General features: G+C 40.7%; 1 protein-coding gene across 2 annotated transcripts; it reads left to right on the top strand.

Annotated features, from left to right (window-relative positions):
- The first annotated feature begins 8,413 nt into the window (after positions 1-8,413).
- Positions 8,414-23,909, top strand: LOC136443634 (fatty-acid amide hydrolase 1-like). 2 transcript variants are annotated; one of them, XM_066440951.1, is made up of 16 exons: positions 8,414-8,543; positions 9,681-9,794; positions 10,449-10,505; positions 11,893-11,982; positions 13,045-13,178; positions 13,845-14,051; positions 14,321-14,361; positions 14,892-15,016; positions 15,546-15,671; positions 16,649-16,749; positions 18,128-18,227; positions 19,011-19,051; positions 19,190-19,229; positions 19,478-19,589; positions 20,914-21,059; positions 21,781-23,909. In XM_066440951.1, exons 1-16 carry the CDS (start codon positions 8,424-8,426, stop codon positions 21,889-21,891), a joined length of 1,665 nt encoding a protein of 554 aa, XP_066297048.1. In that variant the 5' UTR covers positions 8,414-8,423; the 3' UTR covers positions 21,892-23,909. The 2 variants fall into 2 exon arrangements, with proteins under 2 accessions (XP_066297048.1, XP_066297047.1); XM_066440950.1 differs by having other exon boundaries at positions 8,414-8,630.
- Positions 23,910-25,629: the final 1,720 nt, after the last annotated feature.

Below are 25,629 nucleotides of genomic sequence, written 5' to 3'. Positions count from 1 at the left end.
AATTTGCCAGTATAACTCTTTGGCAGACTAATCATGTGGCAAATTATTTAGCCAATTTAAGTGCTTTTTGCAGCAACACAGAAATTCCTGAAATGATGGTTTGCTACTGCATTGCAGATGGCTTACAGTAATTATTTGTAGAAGTAATTTGCTATAATTGTGCACTTCCATCATAAATGATGATTTGATGGTTGAGTCGATGTCCCGGAAAATAAAGGTCAAATGTATATCAAATGTTAGTTTACACATTAATTTTGATATGATGTGAGAATAACGTATTTGTCAAAGACATTTGTCTGGCCCAATGAATGGATAAAAGAATCACAACTAATTTTTCGCCCATTTACTTTTGATGGATATTTAATAGATGTCTATGTCAAATCTAGTGTTACCATAGGTAAACCACGCCTCAAAAACAGAAGGCCATTAAACGATATAATGTTTTTTAGATAAACTACATGTGCAGTAAAACTTCAATAAAAAGCAGTAATTTGATAATATTTTTTTGCACGCATTCGTATTTTCTATAGCAAGCATTACAGATTTTTTCATATCAAACATAGATGCGCTTTAATCTGTTATAACACAAATTGACTAAACATAACCGTCAAATAAATGCTCACTAATTTCAGGCCAAAGAAGTGCATATCGGTTAGCTCGATTTAATTAGTGACATGTACTGACATGTATTTACATTGTTATTGGCTGTGCATTTATCTTCGATAGAGTGGTTTTACAGCATGCGATTATCAAGGTGAGAGATTCTCATAATGATTGCCCCTTAACCGTATTGCTTTTGCTTGATCTAAACACATAATAACTTCATGTACCTTTTCATGTGCATGTACTGCTTGTTGGCGAGTTCAGTATCTTCTAAAACGTGGAATATTAGACGTTTAGTCAGTTGCTTTGTTTATTATTCCATCCGTCTCTGACGGTATACGTTCCCAGCATTACGTTAGTTTAATCGCTGTTTATATCCTATGCGTATGCATGCTTCCTCCAATTTGATACTTAGCAAATCTCAATAACTCACCTTTATTTTAGAGTAGTTAATAAAAAATACGTTGATATCAAAGGTTTTTGTTGAATATCACTTTAACATGTTTATTCATCAGGACGCCATTGCAGTGTCTTCAAATCTGGACATATTCCAAAGTGCTCTCCAGCTTACTACTATGCTATGAGTGCTCCCTCCAGATTGATACTCACTGCACTTTTCACTGACTCACCCTTTTTTTAAATAATGAATTAAAACTACTATAAAATATGGGGACAATGTCCATTGCATTAACTTTTTTAATTGGGCATCTTACCAAATGCAATACATTGGTTTAAAATAATGTATTCAAGCCCGAATATCATTTCTCTTGATATAAGGCTTTCTTACTGTTATCTGCTCTCTCGTGGTAAAGAAAGAGTGACAAGTAGATACCAAATAGATAGGCTATAAGTCAATACTAAGACCGTACAAAGCCACGTCATACCTTAGGGTTTAAAATTATCTAGTAACACCCCTATTCCACTAGAGTGGCGACCTCGCTGCGATCGGGGTACGACCTTTGACAGAGCGCTCATTCAATTTCATAAATGAATAATCAAACAATTGTGTGTTTTGCTGGCTGTTCAGTAAAACCGCGTTTTGCATGATTTTCTAATTATGAAATCAATGGCTCCATAAACTAAATCTTGGTCGCAGCAAAATCGCTGCGCGATCGCTGTCTGGTGGAATTGGGGACTAAGAAGACCTCAAGTCACATTTCCGTCCAGAAACCCATGAGGCTGCAGCCGATGGGTTCGGTCGGTAACGATGTATCATCGTTTAGGGTTAACCAGGGATTTGTGGCTTCCCTATTCATCACGGCATGATTATCGGGAAGATTGGGCGCCATAGCAGCGGTGATGCAGAGGCACGTTGTTTTCTCCCGGCGGACTCTTCAGAGTAATACTTGTACCAGCACATTCCCATACATTATTGACTATAGCCATGGTTGTCCATGGTGCTGCTTGGGTGGGGTTTGTTACATTTCTTTCCCTTCGCTCCACAGCACAAACACTTATTCCAATGGATATCATTTTTTTCAGCGGACACTATGAATATTTGTAGTTTTACCATTATTAAGACTGAGATGACTAGAGCTTTGTACGATCTTTTATTTTTATTTTTATTACCGGTCCTCTTATTTGTATATCAGGAGAAATATTGAAAAAATGCAGCTTTACGTTAAACCCCCAAATCACACGGTATGTAATTTAAACATATTATAGATGATTTTGTTGGTAGATGGTTAAATATCCTAGGTTCAGCCATCTTGCCTTGTGTCAGCTACTGCTAAGACCATAGCTGTCCTGATTTCATCTCAAAGTACCGAGAGAGTCGATGGTGTCCACGATCACAGATTTCGAGCCTAAGCCTCTTCACAGCCGTGGAATAGATTTTTCACTAGAAGTGATGATTTCTATTGCAGTGACAGTCATCAATCCACGGTTTCCGTTAACATATTCCTCAGCCGTTCTTAACAGTTCTTGCCTGCTTCATCATAGAGAAATACTACCCCCCAAAAAATAACCCCTACCCGAGTTATCCGGGCAACAGACAAAAACACACGAACAAACGGTACCGAGAACATAATATTCTTTGCTCGTCAACAAGCCGCTTAGACGTCCAACCCTGCACCATTTCTTCCCTTCTCACATCACCATTGTCTTCCCAATCATAGTAACATACTCTCATAGTAATCAATCAGGAGGTTCTTGAGGCTTATGCTGACTGCAAAATCCAGGAACACACTCACACGCCAAAAACTAAACCTCCATTTTTTATGTCGGTAAAATTGAAATACCGCGCCAACAGTTGTAATGGGTGAGGCTAAACGCGTGTAGCTGACTTTTTAAACAGCGGACGTGATGGTTCAAGGTGACGTGTCAACTCAGATTATGGTCTTGCCATGTTCAGAAGCCAATTCGGCCGTTTGGGGAGAGAAAGGTCGTAATATCTCACGCATTGCCCCTTCCCTTTACTGTAATGGATTAACAGAAAGGAGACCGCGCAAGAAAATCATATGAATTATCGTATAAGGTATATCATAACTGAATAAGATAATTACAGCGACTAAGCATTTTTGTCCTTGTAGAAAAGTTCTAGAGTTAAGTCACCAAAAACTTCGTCTATGTCAGGACATTACGAAATGTCTATTTATTATTTTGAAACATAGATTATAGTAAATGCATGTATTTCAAAGTTATTTGATACTCAACCTAGAAAGTCCCCCATTCCACTGGACGGCGATCGCATTCTATGTTGTAACCCTTGATTCTATAACTTGAATATCATGTAAAATATAAAACTATGACTGAAAAGACAACGAAGCAGACAGAGCATAAAAATAATCATTTTTCGTCTATGACATTCTAAACATTTTAGGTCGCAGCGTCCGATCACTGCTAGGTCGTCGTTCTAAGGTAATAAGGGGGGGGGGGTGTTTACAAATTAAGCTCTTGCGTTGATTTCATCTTAATCTATCAAGTATTCATACATTTTTACAGAGGCAGGTGCTTTTGGCAGCTCCTACCATCCTTCCAAATGGCAAACATACTTTAGGCATTCAATTTTCACGCAAGAAGACATTGATACATTACTTTCCTTGAGAGAAATCTGAGCGATTATTCATTTTCTAAAGTTAACTTGAGTCAATCGGTCACAGAAAGTAATTGTAATAACCTCTAGGTTTTAAAGTGCAGTTTTCGCGTGTGAGACTTCAAATTGAGCTCGAGGAGACAGCGACCGGGGACCGATTTGCCTTCGTGCGTAAATCATCTCAATACTACGTCAGGTATAGCGTAGGTATATCGACGTGTCTAGCAGCATTTGCGTGGCCGCCAATACGTATTGGAACTGCTGTCGTCACGATATCATCATTCTTTAACAAGCGCTATTCCCGTGAATAATTTCATATAATTTCATCAGGTTGGCGAATGACTGAATAGCAAGGTTCTTTTATTCACAACCAAGCATTGCCCTGATGAAGATGGCTGACAGCTGTCGAAACGTCTGCTCTTGTAAAATGTAGGTTGTGAATAAAAGAACCTTGCTATTCAAGAGATATTCCGTTACTCAGAATTGATGGATCCGAAGGCCATTCATCTTCGAGTTGATTTGCGCTTTTGTAATATGTGAGTGACAAGGAAACGAAATTTAAACCGGATAGCATTATGAAATGCTCATCTTCATTTCGCTTATGTTGGAAACCATCTGTTTGATGGTATTGCGTGGTTGAAACCTACCGTCCTACCATTTTCATGAAAGCTAAAGGGGTATAGTTCATGCTGTTCTGATGAAACTAAATGCATAGTGTATGCAGGGAGAATATCGACGTGGCTTTTGGATGTTGGTGTTTTGCCATGAAGACAAAGCAACACATAACTATCTACAGCTATAACCGTTAAACTAACATTTATAAATGCTTAGTGCCTCAAATAAAACCAGTGCTAGCAGATACTAAAGTGACAAGAATTGAATTTACCATTGAAGATCTGAAGCGTTTACAATGTGTGTTAACGATCGAAAAGACATCGGCTCACGACCTCCTTTCCTGACTCGATATATACGACAGCGGGGGCTCACTTTAAGACCTCTTCTAATACCAAACGGCGATGTAAACCACTTAACTGTACCGTAAAACGGTTAGTACCCAAAGCAATAAGCTGCAAAGGTGAAGCACCCATATTTACTGACCTATCAGTAATTGAAGACGCTATTCTGCGGCAATATTTCAACGGTAGACAAGGGAATAGTCGTCGGTCTGTTTCAGTTGCAATTGCAGCCGTTAAATCGAAAACGGGGTGATTGCTCTTGAAATTGTTCTGTCCACGGGCCAGTGAATTGACGGAGCAGTCTGCGTCCAGTTTAGGAGAAGAGAAATTTAGGATTCTGTTCTATGCAACCGGCCAATAGTCGTTTGAAGGGGGGGGGGGGTGGCTACACATTATCCAAAAGTAAAATATACTATTAGTAGCTAAGCAGCATACTTTCCAAGTTGGAAGTAACCCACTTGTTTCAAAGTACTTTTTCATCGGACATCAAAATAGATATGGCTACTGCAAACGTTCGAAAATAAGTTCCAACATAACCTAGAAGCGAGAATTCCTAGACCCTGTAAACAGGCATGCAATTCATGGTCACCCCTTCCCCCGTTGATCTCATCACGTAGATCTTGTCTTTAAGAACATGTTGTGACCTTCACCCCTATCGTGTACCCTTGTTAGTCTCCTGGGATTTCCAATCGTTCCTCGAGCCCAGAGAACACGTCTTCCTGGTGCTGATAGATGGATTCCGACAGCAACAGACAGTGTAGGTCGCCTGTGTGACTGAACCCTCTGGTAGGTGTCATGTTACACCAACGGAATTCTGTTCGTTGCTATGGATACGTGCCACTGACGACACGTCGGGGCCACGGCGATTTTGCAGTAGAAATTGGAGTGGGACTTTGGGCGTAATGACCGTGTGTGGTGGTGTAGGTGTCGTGCATTGAAGATGACCATGGTCTTTAAAGTTAGTTGATCACCAGCTTCTCAATTCCTCAAGTACACTCCTCGATATAGGAACAGGCCTCTCTGAATGCCCATGTCAGATATCTACATAATATAAAAGATATCTACTGTAGTGTAAAGGAACAGAACTGTGCTTAAAAATAGAAATTTGAATTACAGATGAAAGAGAGAATGGCAGAGCTGATTCTTACAGTTCAGTTACACCCCCTTCCGCTAAAGGCCGAGATCGTAGAGCGATTCAAACTTTGAAATATGGCTCAAAGAAATTTCTTAGATAAATGAAATTAGCTTTTTTTACATTTTGTGTGTTTTGTTGTCTTTCAAGCTATACTTTTACACCATATTCATTCATTGCTTCATATTATGAATCATGAAATCCAATCTTGGTCGCTGCACGGTCTCTCAGCGATTGCCATTTAGTAGAAAGGACCTCAACTGAAGGTTAAAATCTGACGTGGAAGCACGCTTATGTCACCATTGATATCTGTACTATCTGCAGCTTGTGTAATGACAGTTTTTAGACTTACTCTCCACCCTGTCTCCTGTGTTGTGGAGAGGTATAAAATGCACCTCCATACCTCTCCCGAGAGCTCGTGACAGCCAATTATCCATTAGGCTGGCGGAGCATACCCACTTGCCGCCGTTCTTGATAGCGCGCACGTTGCAGCGGCGATTGCCGAAGGTATAATTAACTGTCGCGTCATGATGGAACGGATGTCGCAGCTAAAGACACTGTCTGGGAGCAGAAGCGCTTCGTCAGAGCTTGTGATCCCTGTGTACTACATTCTTTAAGCAAGTTGAGGGCTGCAAGATAGACTTAAGAAAAGAGGAAAGATTTACGCTCACTCAATCAGAGTCATGTGAGAGGTATGTTTCATGAATGACTCATTGGATGAAGCCGTCAAAGCAGCATCGTATACAAACGCGATGAGGTAGCTTATATTAAGATATATGGTTCTGCTTCAGGCTCGTTTCTAATGGGTAGAACTACGTCCTTCACCGACCAAAAAGACACACGAATTCTCCCCCCCCTCCCCTCCCCTCTCTCTATCTCATTCCTTTATCTTCCTTTCTCCTTTCTCTCCTCTTTCTGTCTTGTTCATGCCTCCATTTTCCTCTCTCCACCTCTCTCCACCTCTATTTCCCCTCTCTCCTCCTCTTTCCAATGCTATTAATTCTCGCAGCGGATGTATTCGTTTAGGTTGGACATACTATCTATGAAACCCTCCCTCCTAGCACGGACTGCCGTGGATGGACCAGCTCACAGAGCAGATAATTGGCACCGCGATGTACAAATGAGTGTAATGAAGATTTAAACGAAGCCTGTCATTTGATGAGTGATGACATTTAGTACGATATGCAATAGCATCGTATGGCGTGTTATTTACAATGGAAGTTAACATATTCATATTTCGTAACGATACAAATTAAGTCACCAAAATAGCACCAAGAAATAGTTTGGTGTCTCACTAATTAATAAGCGTGTTCATGGATACAAACTTACACGCGCCCCTGAGACATAGACAAAACATGTCTAGATAGTATGAAAACCGACCGACGGAGGCCATTTATGTCCGACTTGTATAAATCATGATCGAGACAAGAACTGTTAACAAGTCAGGGGCCTTCACCTTCTACCTGCGCATGCGCAGTTGATCTGTGAACATGACTATTAGTAAGCTCTTAAGCCTATGATGATACACTATGTATCTGTATCAACATAACCGGTATAACCGCCATTCGTAACAGCACCATCTTCGCAGGCACGCGGCGCGTCTTACTCAAGTGATATATTAACATCATATAACAAATGGCATTTTAGTTATTCCAGACTGCCGGTAGAAATAACTTCCTGTGTTTAATCCAGAACCATAAATAGAGTTAATATTTTTGACACAAAGACACATGCTACAAATGTTAAGGCCCCCATCCCACTAGACGACGATCGTGATGCGAACTAAATTGGCTTTGTATAGCCATTGACTTCATAATCGGAATATCATTCAAAATGTAAAAAGTTTGACCTATAAATGTCTATATTTCTCCCTTTCTCAGTTAAATTATGTCACATGATAAAATATTCCTTTTAGGGAGTGCGTTTGCTTTATAGAATTTCTTCATCAGATATGCAATTAGATACTGATTTGTATCATTGTCATCTTATAATGCCAATCATTACTAAGGCTACCTACATTTCAAAATTCAAGACGATCCGCAAAGCCCCTCTGCATGCAATCTCGTTTCAAATATTTAAAAAAATGGCTCTTGCAGTTACAGGACAAGCTTCAAATGGACCCGAACCTACACCAATTATACTTTACATCAAAAGCTAGCTGCCGCCCAAAAAACAAGACCACAGCATGTCTATGGCACATGATACGAAAACCAGAAGTCCTGCTGCAGTACCGAGGTCTGCCACCAGCAGGCACGAAATAGACCATGATCGTTGTGCTCACAACACCTACCCACTTACCAAATATCATCGTATTCATCCAGAGATCATTATGATATTGCGCCGGATACAGACACACGCAGACAAACAGGCCAAAAACTATCACACCTCAATTGTTCGTGGAGGTAGTTAAAGCCCTGGAATGATAATGATAAAATACTGTAAATGCATTTAAGTTCACGTGGTTTTTATTTCGCGCTAAGAGGAAAATGGAGTGTTCGCGGTAGTTTGCGGCAGCGCCATAGTCACATACTGCTACAGTATTGGACAAAAGTGTTTGTGGTAGTTTTAAGTTCACGGTAAAAGGTCACCGCGAACACCGCGAGCATAAAACTACCGCGAAAATTTCTGCATTTACAGTATGTCCGCAGTGCTTCTGGCCTTTGAACTTATTGACATACGACACACACAACCAGCCGCCATGGACAGGGTCTACAACTTGATACTGGACAGGGTGAATGCTTCTATAGTCGCCTACACTGCGGTGTCAGCCGGCGTTCTGAGCTGTTATGTCGGTCTGAAGGTCTACCGCAGACAACAGGTGAAAAAGAATGCCTTAAGAAAGAGAGAAGACAGTCGGAAAGCCTTGCAAGACGTTCGGAGATCCGTAGCAGTTGAGATTACCGGGGTGAGATCGCTGTGTGCTTCTTTTTCTGTATCCGTAATCGTTTACCACCGGGAGTTTGTCTGTTTAATCCTTCTTTGCTCACTACTGCATTGCGCAGGGGGCTTGGACTATATTTAAGCGTTACACCGATGATACCCATGGTAACACAACTGGGTGAAGCGATCAACACTGCAAGAGCGAAGTCCAACTGGTGAGGTCAAAAGTACACAACCACAAGGGCTAGTACAAAAATATATGGAGAACGCTTGTTGTGTAACTGGACGAAGTTTATTATCAAAAGAGGAAGTCAAAAAGTATGCACCATTGAAGAATGTTACAAAAAGGTAAGGCTCGGACAAACTCATTTGCTCCGCGTCCGTAGCGTCCGTGGTAGTGCACAGTAAACATCTGACGAAGCCGAAGGGTTTCTTGAGTCCAATTTTAAGTTCATCTTTCACATGATCTGCTGCGAAAGGATAACAAATACCACCATTACTAATACTAACATAGCTAAAAAGTGTCTGTGTGTTGTTTTGATGAAAATAAATTTTGGGCTCGAGTCTTACGTGTACTCTTCTGGGTATGCTTTCGCGTTGTAATATGATTAGAATTATTTCTTTGATAGGATTTTCTTGACTTGATTATATAAAGATATACCACGTGCACGTCAGTTGTTTTGCGGCGAAATATATGTTGATGGGTTATAGCCTACGCGAAAATTCTAAATAAAGCGAAAAATTGGAGAGATTACTGTGCGAAAACTGTACCACTTACCACAGTGTACTACAGTTCCCGCACGGGAATCTCCCAACCTGGAAGCGAGGGTACCCGCACGGGAATCTCCCAACCCGGAAGCGAGGGTACCCGCACGGGAATCTCAGCACTTGGAACTGACATCGCGCGCATGGGTTTTCATTACAAATTAAGCATATTTCATGGGCGGAAATTTCACCTCTCATGGCCGATATTGCCCGTACGGGAATGTCACCCGAATCAAGCTGGGGCAGTATGCCCCTTGAGACCTGAAATATTTAAATACATGTCTTGAGACATTTTGTTCTATCAACACAGCCGACATCAGTCAAACGGAAGGAGATCATGTCGCTGACCCTGCAGACACTCAGTCAGCAGCTGGGAGATGGTCAGCTGTCAGCTGTGCAGGTGCTACAGGCGTTCCAGGAGAAGGTGAGTCAATAAACATTGTGAAATTCATAAAGATATATAACGACATATAACTTGACAGTATTGCATGTGGAAATGAATCTATAGATGTGTTATAGGAGGTCTCAAATCATTGGCAATATTGCATGTTTGTAAAAATTTGTTCAAGGATTGTATTGCATATTGTATTTTAGGTCTCGAATTCTTTGTCTTAGAGCTTAAGCTATCATAGACTAATCGTAATGATACAGATTGGTTATGAAAAAAATCTATTATGTATATATGGCAAAAAAATGGGACATAGTAGAGCAAGGGGCATTTCAAAACCTACAAATAAACTTACCATGGAGAGATATTACACCCAGGGGGAATTCACAGGGTTTTGCAACAGACTATGAGCCCTACAATTCAAATTCAACCGTGAGGCCTCTATCCCAAAACATACCGACGTACAAATATGGCTAATGTGGCTACCTCCTTACTACTACTACTTGAGTCTTACTCTCAGGCTGGTTTGAAAAGTGTCCCTTTGTTTCAAACATAATCTTACAACCTTACAAAGCGGCTCATTTAGCTGTACTTAACCCAGTGGGTAGATATGTACAATAAAGGTCTTCTATTATTATTTAGGACACGTAATCTGGTAATTGAAATTGATAGTTTTGTTACCCACCTCAGGCGACCGCGGTGAATGATGAGCTGAACTGTCTAACAGAGCCGATTCCAGATGCTTTGGTTTGAGAATAGTTACTCTTACTGTTCTGGATCAGAGTTGAACTGTAATTTCCCTAAACACGAAAAATGGACTTATCAAAAATTTTCGACTGACCAACTAAGTCTTTGTCAAGGAATTATACCGCTTCACTTTTAAGTTAAACTTTATATTTCCATTTAAGTAAATGCTACAGATGTCATATTATAGTCTATGATTACAGGTGAACGTAGTTTTAGGAAAGACAAATACAATGAAATGTATGTTTTGGTAATGAGGACATCATTCGCATAATTTATGCAAAGGCTTCATATTTCCCTTATGGCAATTGCTACATACATGTATGCCGTATCGGAGGAGTAGGTAGCTATAGGAAAGACGAAAATAATGGTATGTACATTATGCTAATGAGGACTTCATTTGCATAATGTATGCACAGACTTCATATTGCCCTTAGGGTTAATTCTACGGATGCCATGTTATTGGCGTCAAGGAATGATATCGCTTCTGAAATGTTACGTTATGCAGATAGAACACATGACTAGGTGTCAGCAGTGGAGTATAAGTTTTAGAAATCATATGGCACGCCCTTCTATGTTGAGAGACGGAGATGCAATAGATGCAGACTTCCTGAAACCCACTGTATGCATAACATGACGTCACAGATGCAGTGTTATGCTTATATATAACAAAGACTGGAGTTAGCCAGTCGAAAATCTGGATAAGTCCAATTTTTCAATGTTTAGAATTACAGTTCACCTCTAATCCAGAATGACTTTTACCACACAGATGCACTTTTAAGTTATTATGTACAGTTTTGGGGTGAAATGTTTGGTTCTATGTCCGCTACAAGTAAAAATAGATGGTTTAACAAATTATTCCATTGGCGTCATCATGCTTCACCTCCATTGAGGATGACTGCTTTACCTGCTTTACCATCATTTTACTCACTCCAATAGGATAGAGGTGCGGCATTCACAAAGTTAGGTTTTTAAAGGAAACCCAATAAATATTCGGAAACATTTTTAAAATCAATTTATTTAGTCATTTCTATACATGATTAGTTCAAACAACACTATCACAATGTTTAGCGACGTCTATCATGAAAAAAATACGACGTCGTTGTGATGTAAGAACTCACTGAAAATTGTCGCCAGTTTTTTTATAGGCTCGTGAAACTAAAGGAATCATCGTACGGCACGTTTTTGCGCGGTTTTAAATGCTCAAAGTATGAAGTTATAGCGCAAATGTGCTAAATAGTGTTAGTAAATGTCACTACCATAAAGATTTCAGCATTTCTTTCGTTTCCATATTTTGGGCCCTGATATTGCTTTGGTTGCCATTAATGCCAGGTCCAAGTTTCCACGTTTGTCTGATGTTGGTCTGTTATGATTCCTTTCTGTCTTCTAGGTCAGAGCTCAGAGAGTGGATGCGGCAGGCCAGCCCCTGGGACTACTACATGGTGTTCCTGTGTCTATCAAGGAAAATTACAACATCAAGGTAGCGCAGTGTGTACACTCTACTGTGAGTGTGTATATTGACTGAAAATAAATAGAACATTAGGCAATGAAAATGGCAGACTCCTACCCAGATTATAATACTTTGCATGATAATCATATGTTCAACGGAATTCAATAGCTTGTTGATATCTCCCGTTCAATCACTCATTGTTTGTTTGTTTGAACCTTTGTTTATTCATGATAAGGCTACACCAAGTAATTTTTATGGATGACGTCCGCGCGCGCATTAATTTTGGTCTGTTCCCAGAAAAAAAAAAAAAAAATTCCGCTTCCTGTAACTATGATCAAAGAGTTACGACAGTGCTGCAAATCCTAAGAAACAGGACAGGACAACAACTGCTGTTCAACTCCAACTGATTTATTCAAATTATTGCTGTTTTCATGATGCATAAAAGAATTGTTAGTTGTTACACTGTGTTCTCTCATTCAATTTGTGTCCTAACATGTGTCGTCGACTATTATATTTCAAATCTAGGCATCTTGTTTTTTTCGGCCCTTCTTGTGTTTTTTTCGCGCTCTCGCATTAGATTTAGGGTCTCCAAAGGACGTCATCCATAAAAATTACTTGTTGTAGCCTAAGCTCAAATCGGCACGCGGGCCGCTTTTCATTGAGGTCATGAGGGAAGAGGTAAGGGACAGATACAATATAACAGTCATTACATACTTATGGTACAACAATATACAATTGCTACAAGATACAACATATAGTAGGGCGCAGGTTGGCTCATAGTCCGTGTCCTTTCATTTTGTTCATTTCCGTTACTTCAAGAGTCTCTTAAAGGAAGTCAGATTCGAAGCCGTACGTGTGTCTGGCGGTAGGCTGTTCCAGACGTCTGGTGCGCGGTAGGCTACCGATCTTCTGAAGGTCTCTCGCTTGGGTTTGGGGACAACCGTCTGACTGCTTGTGCTTTGTCTAGTTGTCCGTGTACTTTGGTCTCTGCAGTACACAAAACATCAGGCGCATGTAGGTTGGCAGTTTGTTGTTTAGGGCTTTGTAGATTTGTACGTTTCCATCATGCAATCATCTGAATCTGTTGACCAGGGTATGGCGACTACTATGGGTGTGACAAAGTACCTGGACTCACCTGCAGATGAGGATGCTGTTATTGTCCAGGTGTTGAAGAAACAAGGAGCCGTGCCTTTTGTTAAAACCAACATTCCACAGACTCTACTAAGGTGGGTAAAAATCAAACAATACATGATGTACAGAGAATGTTCCAAGTATGTTGGGCGTGACTCAAAGAATCATAATTCACCATGTAGTATCATTACAGCCAGAAGGTACCCACCTCTGAGTAATGAGGCTGTTGTAACGTGCTCGAGGCACCTCCTTGAACGCGGGAACCATATTTTACGTCTCTTCCGAAAGACGGTGCAGCTCCAACAAGAATACCCGTCCCGGATTGGATTATGTATATTTATTGTAATTTTTTGTGTTAACTGATTCTAATAACAACATTTTGTCAAAAATTGATCCTTAAACAAACCCGTTATTTCCGTCAAGGTAAGGTTTTCATCAGGTAACTTTTGCTAAAGGATGATTCATCATCTGCATGCCAATGGACAATCATGAAACTTAAGTACCATTCAGGTTTCATATTGCTTGGATTTGTATAAACATTTAAATTCATCATTTATGATCCTTTTAATCATTTCTTTAGTTGGGCTTATTTGATGATATTCTCTCCTGACTTCTAATAGGATCAAAATTCATTTGGCTTGGCATATACTAACAGCTTTTGAAGTCCTTTAAAATTTCTAATCTCATATAGATATGAGATTATAGATTTAAAGATATTGTAGATTTGTAAATCATGATAAACCCCTCCCTCTCTATCACAGTTTCGGATGTAGCAACCCAGTCTTTGGTAAGACCCTGAACCCCTTTGACCCCACACGGTCACCAGGTGGGTCGTCAGGTGGGGAGGCGGCTTTGATCAAAGGAGGAGGGTCGATCCTGGGGTTCGGAAGTGACGTCGGGGGAAGCGTCCGAATCCCTGCCCATTTCTGCGGCATCTGTGGGTTCAAGCCAACTGGCCGGAGGATCAGGTATAACAATTTTTCTTCTCTTTTCTGATTCATTTCTTATTCAGTTTTTGTAGCACAATCATTGAGAGAAATTTATGAAATGTCACTTGGATTGGTCAACATCATTTGGCGAAGATATGATTAGTACATTGGCATGTTGTGTAGAAGTGAGCATTCTAAGTAATTTATGATGCAAATTAGATGAACACAGTTCCTCATAACAACTTGCCATGAGAAGATAACTTTCCAAAAGTTTGAAGTCGTTGAACTCTATTTGTTGTGTTTTTCAGCGGTAGGGGTTTGTTGAAAGGTTCTCCCGGAATGCAGGGGGGTAAGTGCGGTTTCTGGGCCCCTTTCTTCTCCTCCTCTACTTCTGTCAGCTTACTTAGATATGACAATCGTATCTCAACGCTTATTCTGACTCTAACTCTTATTCTCAAGCATGTCCTTTTCTCAGTTAAGCTATGCCTCATACACGCAAAGTCAAATACTTGGTACGCTAACTTTGAATTTTCTTCATTATTGCCAACCTCTGCCATTGTAGTCATGGATCATTCACACTTACTTCAAACATTCATTATGTTACATTACTCTCTTCACCCCACTGCAAGCTGAAATGTTTCGACGAAGAGAAGTTGGATAGTGATTTCTAACAGAAAAATTGTCTAATCCAAATTTTAGATTGAAGCTAGGTACTCATTTACAACTGAGTGAAATGAGGAAATTCGTGTAAAATGCCTTTCTCAAGGGCACAGCATCAGGGCATATCGGTGGTTACGAACCCGGGACCTTTCGGTTGTGGTCAAAGCCCCCTACCAATTGCGCCACACGATGCCACATCATTCTATTCTTTCCTTTCAGTTATTTCAAGTCCTGGTGTAATGGCTAGAGATGTGGACAGTTTAGCCCTGGGTATGAAGGCTCTGCTGGTAGCCGACATGTTCCTACTGGACCCACAGGTGGTGCCCATACCATTCAGACAGGAGGTAGGAACATTTCTGTCGGGTGTTTTTACACTGTTCGCAACCGATATATGTATCATCTTTCAAAGTGCATCCTCACTATCATTGTTTTATTGCATTGTTATATATAAAAGTTGCCATATTGTGACTAATAGTAGTTTGCAAATATAATGTAGATATACCTTCCTTTAGCTCAACATTTAATTTAAATTCATGTATGATTAACCAAGTTATGGTAAATTCTTACTTGTACACCTTTAATGTTTCTTCCATTCATTACCCAACTTATCTAATTTGTTTAATTGATTTATTTATTTGAATTGTTATACTTTGATGATATATGTGGGCTTTGCATAAGCATAAGCACTCGGCCTTCCTTTCACTGTTATATTCTCATCTGCATGCGTTTCATTGTTATGTATTTATTACTTCTAAGTGCCAATAAATGATATATGTATATATTCTAACATGTGAACGGGGTGCTGGGTGCTATAAATATCAAGTTACAAACTTTAACCTGAACATATCATGTCTGTCATATATTCTCTCAAAGATATATGAAGATAAGAAGCCCATGAGGATAGGGTACTTCACCTCCCTACGGTTCTGTCCCCCCACCCCGTCCATGGGGAGGGCTGTCATCATGGCTAAGGAAGCCTTGGAGAAAGCTGGCCACACGGTAATAATAGGTGTCTTAAACTACTATGTAACAGTAACAGTATCTTAGTTCTGGAAATCTTTTTAATTGTAAAAGTTCGTGTGAGATAATATAAATTACAAAGCAAAGCAGTGATAAGTAAATCAGTCATCCTCAGTTGAGGTGAAGCATAATGCTTTTTCCAATAGCAATGCGGCTTCGCCACGGCTCGCGATTTTGGCCAAGCACACCGGGTCAACCCTACTCTTCTCGATAAGTGTGTTGGGTTCTTTTACGTGCAGAGGTTTGACGCTTGAGGCTTACGCCCGAAGCTCCCTCATACACGGGGCCGCCGGCTTTACGTCACCATCCGAAATGACGAATGCAATCCCTTACATTGTCCGAGCTCGAGTCGACTCCTAGGATCGAACTTGGGCCCTATGATCCACAGAATTTGATCAAGATGGCGATGCAGTGGGGTTGTGTTACCGCTTGCGCCTCGTTACAAGCTGCACAAATCCTACATGTATATATACATGAAATGAACGGATATTTCAGGAGCAATTCATTTGAAGCCTGGAAAGTGAAGAAGCATTAGTTTTGACCAAGTCTGAAGTTACACAACCTCTTATTCTAGACCCTTGCCGTACAGACTTGCACAGAGTTGTGTGGCCCAAGGGATTCGAATTGGAGACGGGCGCCGCCATATGCTCAGGACTGGCGTAGAAAGACTTTAATTATTTTAGATGTTGTAAATCACATTAGGAAAATGCTAAATGAATGACATTTATTGTACATTCGTGCCCCGAGGGGCTGGATACAGGTCGTCTAACATGAACCTAACCAACATGTAAGTAACATATACAGTGAAATATATACCGTACATAGTTGATATAGAGCCAGTCACTGTTGGTAGGTGAATTCGACACTATTGTTGTTTACTGTTTCCTGCATTTTTTTATGATTTGTACTTTGCACATGTGCGTGAGATTTTAAACAGAACTTTAATCTTGTTTCAGCTGGTTGCCTTTGATCCACCAGATGAGTTACGAGCCATCATCGACCTGACTTCGAGACTCGTCACTGCTGACAATGGGCGCACGGTCTCAACAATGTGGCTGTAAGTGTCTAAAACTACCTTAAAGAAGCGGGTATTATGATTCATTAGAAACTAGATTGTTATGGTTGAATCCAGTTTATTTTGTCAAAATGTCCATAAGCTGCAGTCTAAAAACAGTGCAAACTTTATTCAAGTTCTTGAATTCCCCAAGGATGCCAGAGTTCAATGTTTCAATGTACCATAATCTCTGTATTCCAAGACGTGATAGTCTTCAAACTTTTTGTGTACCTTCCTGAATGTGTGACAGTCTGCAGTCGACTACTTTTGTTACATTTATCACATCTACCGTTAGTAGAAATTGTACCAGGGGATGGCCTTACAAGTACATAGAACCGGGTCCGTATCACCCCCCTGAAAGCAGGACCCCTATCGCTCGATTCGTTGGCTCGCTCGCGTATGGCCTCTGCTCTTTAGCCCCGGTAGACATGGTTCTGGTGACGTTACTGAAGTTGCTCATGAATAATTAATGAGCTATCCTTATTTGGCCCAATTTGGTGGTTAATTTGTTCTGAACCTAAAGTTACGATGTGAGGTGTAACCTGATTGGTTAATAGCTTCCCAGCGTCCTTTGCGCTTTTGCTCGAGATGAGGTTTAGTAAACCCTCGGCCTCTGATTGGCTGAAGCTGATTTGGTTGCAACGGCGCCAGAACCGTGTCTACCGGGGCTAAAGAGCAGGGCCCCTACGCGAGCAAGCTAACGAATCGAGCGATAGAGGCTCTGCTTTCAGGAGGGTGGTCCGTATGGGTATACATGGATTCATCAAAGAAATATTATCGAGAAGACAGCTGAGGTAATTCAGCCAAAAGTCGGGTGCATTTGTATCCCAAAAAAAATGTATCAGAAAATAATACCCGCTTCAGGAATGGAATGCTCCTTTAAAGTGCCATCTAAGCTCTAATGGCTCAAGTGGAATTTTCATAATAGTACATAATGTATTTCTATATTTTCATTTTCAAGTCCTAATTATCTTTAAGAATTGCTAATCTTCTAAAGCTGGCGCTCGATGATAATTCCCTGTCCACATTCTCGTGTTATGATTGTACGGCCGCAGTCACATGTACATGTACATCGTATCTTACAGTAAGAGTAGGCACAGTGAGAAGTCAGCTATGATCTCTGTGGGGCAGTTCCATTGTCTGACACGTCTGACTGTGTTTAGATCAGATCCAGTTGCTTGAGTTACTGTTTTTGTTGGCACACAGTATCACTGTCGAATGTTGATAATCATCTTAGTTAACTTCAGTTCTATAAATATGAACTTTTTTCCATACATCTAAAACAAGAAGGTCTTGTGAAGTTACCTTGACAACAAGCTTTTATCTTGAAGTTGGTTAAACCTTATTTATTGATATAACCCGCATGTCAATAACGTTTCAGGAATGATGAGGTAATAGATGAATACCTGGAAGGGCAAATCAGTGTATGGACGATGCCTCACTATCTGCGCAAGATTCAAGGCTTCCTTCTTAAGCCATTTGTAAGTGAATACATTGTACTCTCTACTCTTTTTTATTCTACTTTATTCCAAAGATAGGTAAGTAAAGTAAAGCAGTCATCCTCAATTGAGGTGAAGCATGATGCCTTTTCCAATAGCTAGTGGTAGTGCAATGCGGCTTCGCCACAGCTCGCGTTTTTGGCCGAGCACACCGGGTCAACCCTACTCTTCTCGATAAGTGTGTTGGGTTCTTTTACGTGCAGAGGTTTGGCGCTTGAGGCTTACGCCCGAAGCTCCCTCATACACGGGCCGGCCGGCTTTACGTCACCATCCGAAATGACGAATGCAATCCCTTACATTGTCCGAGCTCGAGTCGGCCCCTAGGATCAAACGCGGGTCCTAGGATCCCCGGAATTTGATCCAGATGGCAAAGCAGTGGGGTTGCGTTACCGCTTGCGCCACGGGGACATGATTCCAAAGATACTATTTGATAAAAATGTTCAAAGGTAGATTTCCCGGAATCTAGATTAATAACAGTGGCAAAGGGCTGTTGAAAAACAATTCCTTGCTTTCACTACTTAATTGGAGTATTAGTTGCGGAGGGGCTTCACACATTCCTTCATTGCAATTTGGGAACGCGTTTGCATAATCAATTAAAATTGTCTTCTAGAGGAATATGATAAAAAGTATAACAGGTGACATATATAACCCCGGTGGACATAATCAAACATTGGGGCAGCAAATCATGGAATATTTTGCATTGTAAATGAATAAATTATTCTGTGAAGGTATGAACTTGTTAAATTCTAGTTTTTAATATTCCAGTGGCCGAGAGTTGCCAGGAGCTTCTCTTACAGGTTGATTGGGTAGGTGGATTAAATACCTAACGACTTAAACATACTTACACATATTTGGTAGTGGTAGCTGTTTTGGATTAGTTTGCAACTGTTGGCGGCATCAAAGTTTTAATAAATTATTCAATGTTCCTCCTTTTTGCTCTTCAGGTCAGTCTATGATCTGTGGCAAAGATTGGCAGAAAGGGAGGTATGATATTCATTAAAATCAGAACTTTTTTTTGGCTATCATTTTTTCTTACAAAAATGCCTTACCTCTGATAGGCCGGTTTTCACTTTGTATTTCGTACTTTTGATAATGTGCTAAACTCAAGAGTTACAGTAAAAAAATTTGAACGAGTATAAAGGTGAATTGTTTTGATAAATTGAAATATCCGTTAGTTTCCACCACACTTTGTAGCTGTGGTCTCTACATACTTCCCCTTTCCTTTTCTACAGACGTACGTTGAGCAATTCCTGGACGAGTTGAAAAAGAAGAACTTAGATCTTCTTCTGTGTCCGGCATTCGGCGCGCCAGCCTGCAAGCCAGAACATGCTGGCAAGATATTGGGTTAGTTCAAACTTTACTGAGGACTTTTGATCATACTGTTCTTCGCTACACAACCATATTCTTATTCTTTCACAGACGTTTCAACGGCCTGTCTTTCGTCTTCATCAGTGCAAAATTAACAGTGTCTATCGAAGCAAAATAAACTTGTTCTGTCAGTTATGAAAAAAGAATATGGGATATGGCCTTTGCCGCTTTGTCACAAAACGACAAAGAGAACTAACGTATTACGTTCGAGAACGCATTCATGACATGGTATGACTGTTTAAATTTGCACAGATAAAGACGACAGACAGGTCATTAATCATTGAAACGTCTGCAGAAGAAAGGAATAGAGTTGTGTACGGAGGAAAACTAATAGTATGTTAAACTTTACTTACTTTACTTTGGTCGAGCCCCCGCTCGAACCAGACTTGAAAGCTTCCTCCACTCCACCCTATCTTCCATCAGGGACTGGATTTTCTTCACTTCAGTAAGGTTTGTGTTGGCTCTTTGGGTGTCGATGAAGTTTCTCTTGGTCTTCAACGACTTCTTTTCCCTTTTGTGGGCTCCCATAACACTAATCTGAAGGCTATTATATCAGGATGTCTGATGCAATGAACACCTAGTTTCAATCTTCTTGCTTTTATTTTCTCTGAGACTGGTGGCAGTTCTTGATATAGCTGTTCGTTGCTGAGTTTTTTTGCTCAAAGGAGATGTTAAGACACATTCGGAGCATTCGCGTGTAGGTTCCATTTAGCCTTTTTGTTGAGGATTTGGTGAGTGTCCATATTTAACTCCCATACAGCAAAATGGATTCATCAGTGGCGATAAAGAGTTTCAGTTTGACAATCCAGGTTTCCAAATTTCACTTAGCTTATGGCAGCTACTCCAAGCTAGAGCCTTCTTACTTCTATGTCCTTTTGTGAGCTTTCCATGTTTGAGCGAAGGTGTTTGAAGCTCCTTACTTCCTCAACTAAGTCACCATTCCTGGTTTTAATCGTGATGGGAGTAGTCTGGTTGCATGCCATGAGCTTGGTTTTCTTCACGTTTAGAGGTAGTTGTACTTTCGAAGATTCATTCTCAATCCGCAAGAGCAGTTCTTGCGCCTGTTTGATCTTTTCTGCTAGTATGTTCAATTGATTTAGCAACCTGATTAAACTATTTACGGATGAACTAAGGACTGTCATCTTTCCAGTGTGGCCTATATATTGGTGAACACTTACATTATTTTCCTATTGACACAAACATTGTTACTGGTGTAATCATAATTTTGTTGTTATGGTCTTGTTTTATGTTGACACAATGTGGATTGTTAGTGAAGGCAGTATTCATCGATTCCGTACAGCTACTGCAGCCTACACATCACTCTTCAACCTCCTCAACTTTCCAGCCGGAGTGGTCCCTGTTACCATGGTAACAGAGGAGGATGAAAGGATGTTGGATGATTGGCGTGGCTATGGCAACGACGGATTTGACAAGTTTATAAAAGAGGTAGGAAAAACGATAAGTCTCATAAGATCTTCAGGGTGACAAAAATAAAATCAACAGCCAAATGTGTAACGGCAATCTTGGGGTACTAAATACCCATGCATAATATACTTTAATTGAAATTTTTGCCTATTCTGTCTCCCGTCCTGCTCCCCTACCTAAATTTGAATCAAGATTTTTTTAGTTTGTTTCCCACAGACAACCAAAGGTGCCGGCCCCCTTTCGCAGACCTTTTAGGGGCGTGGCGTTTTTGGGAACGCTAATTACGGATTTTCAACATGAGTCATGTTCTCTGATTCCGGGGAATATCTTTTTTTCGCCTCCAGGCATGCAAAAAGATATTCCCCTGTATTAACAACATAGCGCATCGAGAAGGTCTGCAAAGGTGGCTACATGTCTGCCTGTGTGTCTGTGTCTGTTACATCATGTACAAGAGCCTGACACAATCAGTTGAATATCGTTGTGACAAGCCCTGAGTGCGAACTCCTAGCGACCTGACATAACTGTGTGGTTGTAGCCACAAATCGCCTTGACTAAACTACCATTGGACCTGAGTCAAACCATACTTCCAATTCTCCGTGTATCTTATTACACCACTTCCACACAACGCTCAGTAATATTGACATAATTAGAGACAAGCCCATCAAGAAAACCTAATAATCAATCGATTACAATACCTTCGTTTTCACGGAAGTAATTCTTAAGTTTGTTATTTCTCCCACAGACAACCAAAGGTGCAGTCGGCCTCCCCGTGGCTGTCCAGTGTGTGGCGCTGCCGTGGCAGGAGGAGAAGTGCCTCAGGCTCATGAAGGAAGTGGAGACTCTGTGCTCTTAAAAAAAAAAAAACTAAATTGAGCTTAAAAAATGCCTTTGCAATTTGTTTCTGGATACTCATTTGTCAACTTATCTGTATTTGTATCTATATAGCCGGTACAACCGCCATTAGGCGTAACACACCAGCTTTGCAGGCACGCGGCGCGACGGCAGCTGGTTATATTACACCGAACGGTCTAATATACATATAGCCTTAGTATTTGTATTTTCCACTTGGCTATTGGGGAAGGCACGCCATATGCTCGCAGGATGTTGAACATTGGTGTCACGGTTGATCGAATCGAACGCTTTCTTGAAATCGATAAATATGAGGACTGCTTCCTTCTGGTGATTCCTGACTTCCTCTACGATTCGACGGAAAGCCAGGATCTGGGCAGATGTTGATCGGGTGCACCAGAAACCGTTCTGGTTTGGACGCAAAGAAATTGTCTATAACTGTTCAGCAGTAGGCGGTTGTGCATCTTAGCAGCCACGTGTGTCAGGGGAATGCCCTTGTAGTTGTCGGGTAGGGTGAGATCTCCCTTCTTTGGGATAGGTACTACACCCGAGATTCCCACTGCTAAGTTGGTCTATGACCAGAAAATGTTTGGTTGCAGAAGAAGGTGAGATGCTCGCTGACCTCTGGGAGTCTCCACAGTTCAACGGGTAAACCAAACGGTTAAACGGAATGATCAATCAAAATGACCTGTTCCCACCCTGCTGTGACGTGTCCTTTGAAATTCGTTGAGAACATTATTCTGTGACCTTTTTGGAGAATGTTACAAGTACTACCTAAAAATTGAAAATGAATTTGTAAATACTGTAGAATTCTTTTACTTCATTTCTTTATTTCTGGAACAATGACGGATGTCAACATAATATGCACATACAAATAAACTAAACACATAACAAGTGATATACATTTCAATGGTCAATCAATAATTGCATTAGCATGAAAGTTTATCTGAGTTGGTAGATTACATAATGAGAAATCAACTTTCCTTAAACCCAACAAATTTACACAACCGGGACGGGGGGCGCTACGGACTTCTGACAATTTGACCAAGAGTTGACGTCACAACTGCGAAAAAATCCGTATCGACAGCACCAGGGTCAGGTAGCCATGACGACCGATTGAGTCAATTATTTGGGTTGGAGAATATTTTATGTTTCATTATACACTTATAGCATATTTGAAACGTTTACTGTAAAGTGGATGGTAAAAGACTTGTATCGACGCGTTTAAAAGGTTAATGACACCGTTCCGTTTGTCTATTTTCGTCACGTCCTCGATCCCTCAGATGTATCCCACATGTAATCATCACAACGCTACAGCAGCTTTTCGGCTCAGGCTGGCAAGTCGTAACGGCACAAGTAGGAAAGAGAATATCTTTCCTTGTGTTGAATCATTTTAAGCAATTTACCGCGGGATTGCTCATGTAAAGATCGATTATAAGCTCACCCAGCATGGCAATGAAGAAGAAATTCGGAATCCTTCAGAACATACGTAATTTGAATATTTGTTTAAAGTGAACGCACCACTTTATTTCTTACATATGCATTCCAAGTGCCAAGCAGTATACGTAGAATGGGCTAAACGCCTTTCACATGAGGTGTATGCGCCGTATCCTTGGCATATCATGGAAGGACAAAGTGACCAACACCGAAGTGCTCTTCCGCGCCGGCCTCCTGACAATGCTTATCCTGCTCAGCTCAGGCAGCGCAGACTTCGCTGACTTGGCCACGTCCGTCGCATGAAGGATGGTCGAATCCCCAAAGACCTTCTCTCTGGAGAACTGATCTCAGGAAAGAGAAGCACCTGGAGGCCAAAGCTGCGGTTCAAAGATGTCTGCAAGAGGGAGTTGAAGGCTCTAGATATTGATGCGGAGCAGTAGGAGGACCTTGCAAGTGACCGTTCCAGGTGGAGATGCACACTGTCCAGGCAGCTGAAATCAGGAGAAGCCAGACTGATGCACAGCGCAGAAGAAAAGCGGATCCGCAGAAAAGAGCTTTGCAACAGAACTGAGTCAGCTTACAGATGTGATTTTTGTGACAGAGACTGCCATTCTCATATAGGGCTGTTTAGCGATAGTCGATGCTGTAGGGCAGTTGCGAAATAGGATTTTACCATGGTCAATACTGACCGACGGAGGCCATATATATATAACAAGTCCGAAGTCAAGTGAAAGTTTGTTGCACAATGATTGCATCAGGTACAATGACAAGAAGAAGAAGTACAATGTATAGCATATAGCATGGAATATCAACAATGTAGATACGAGAGGTGATCAATAAGTCCTCGGCCTCTCTCAGAAATAAGGTTCACAACTCAAATTTTGGGGCATAGGTATGTAGTATAACATCTTTTAGCAATATCCACCAAATTCCAAATTATTGTGGTGATTACTTTCCAGTCGACGTCCATTTAAAAATCAGTAGATAAATGGCGAGAAAAACAAGGTTGAACTGTGATCAGAGCGGTGTGGGTGGAGTTTCTCATGCCATGATTTGGCATAAAATCTTCAAAGACATTCATTTCTTTGTCAAACTGTTTGATGAACATTCCCTTCTTGTTTCAACTAAAAAGAAGCGGGTATCTGACTTTCAGCACACCTCAGGTTGCAGCTCAATTGTCCATGTCTTTATCCTTCTACCTCACTTAACGTGACTGGGTGTCACGTGCAAATTAACGATCACAATGATTTGAATTTTGGTGGACATTTATGAAAGCATTTATTCTTTAGAATTATTACCCGATATTTGAGTTATGCACCTTATTTCTGGGTGAGGCCGAGGACTTATTGATCGCCCCTACCTGACATCATTACTCGTTACATCATATAATGGAATCTTATTTAGCACGTTTCACATCATGACACGGTTTCTGTTTTTCATGACATTAAACATTAGTATTGGCCTAGGTAGACCGATACAGGGTCAGGGCATGAAAGAAGTACATTGAACATGTCTCTACTTGCTTCTGGTAATGCACGTTTTTTTGTTTTGTTCCTGTACCTTGCAGTAAAAATTTCAAAACATTGTTAGGTTGCTTAGATTTAACTATCTAAAGCGGCGTGGCAAAATTTCTCAGTGTACGAAATGACAGGGATATTACTGCATTCCAAATGTAATTTCAATTGATAGCATTGCCTTAACTTTTTCAGTATATCATATGATACGACATATTCACTCCGTGCAAATCATGGCGACTCGGAAAAGGGGATATGAAGGTCAGGATGAAACTCGGTCAGCCGGGGAAAACGGCCGGGGTGCCACTCTAACACAAGGACAGGTAAATGAAACTAGACACGTGTCATTTACGAGCAAATACAGCAAACTTCACTCAATCTCCCTACCTATAATATGAAAGACTATTCTATATATCAACCTCATGCAGAAATTGACCATCGCAAACGTATTTCTTTCTAGAGGAGCGCCGCCAAGCGATGGTCAAAATGTACTTCCCGTACATACATAGATAAGAAACAAAACTACCATTTAACACAACGGGACTTCTGTTATAGACTACATCTAACACTAACGACGTTTTACGTGAATGCAATTTTGGTACTGCACATTTAACAGTCCATTAGTTTAATGGTGAACGTACAATTAGGCATTATATGGTATAAAAGGGTCATTAGAAAGTTAATTTCAAACAAAGATATTATTCACACAAATGGCATTGCTTGTAACATTGACATTCATCGATATTATATACACTAGGGGTGGATACTGATAAAAAGAAAATCAGGTCCAA

Source organism: Branchiostoma lanceolatum, chromosome 10 (genome assembly GCF_035083965.1).
Source record: "Branchiostoma lanceolatum isolate klBraLanc5 chromosome 10, klBraLanc5.hap2, whole genome shotgun sequence".
In the NCBI taxonomy this organism is placed as follows: domain Eukaryota; kingdom Metazoa; phylum Chordata; class Leptocardii; order Amphioxiformes; family Branchiostomatidae; genus Branchiostoma; species Branchiostoma lanceolatum.
Note: the sequence above shows the minus strand (reverse complement) of the source record. Positions and strands in the feature narration are given on the sequence as shown.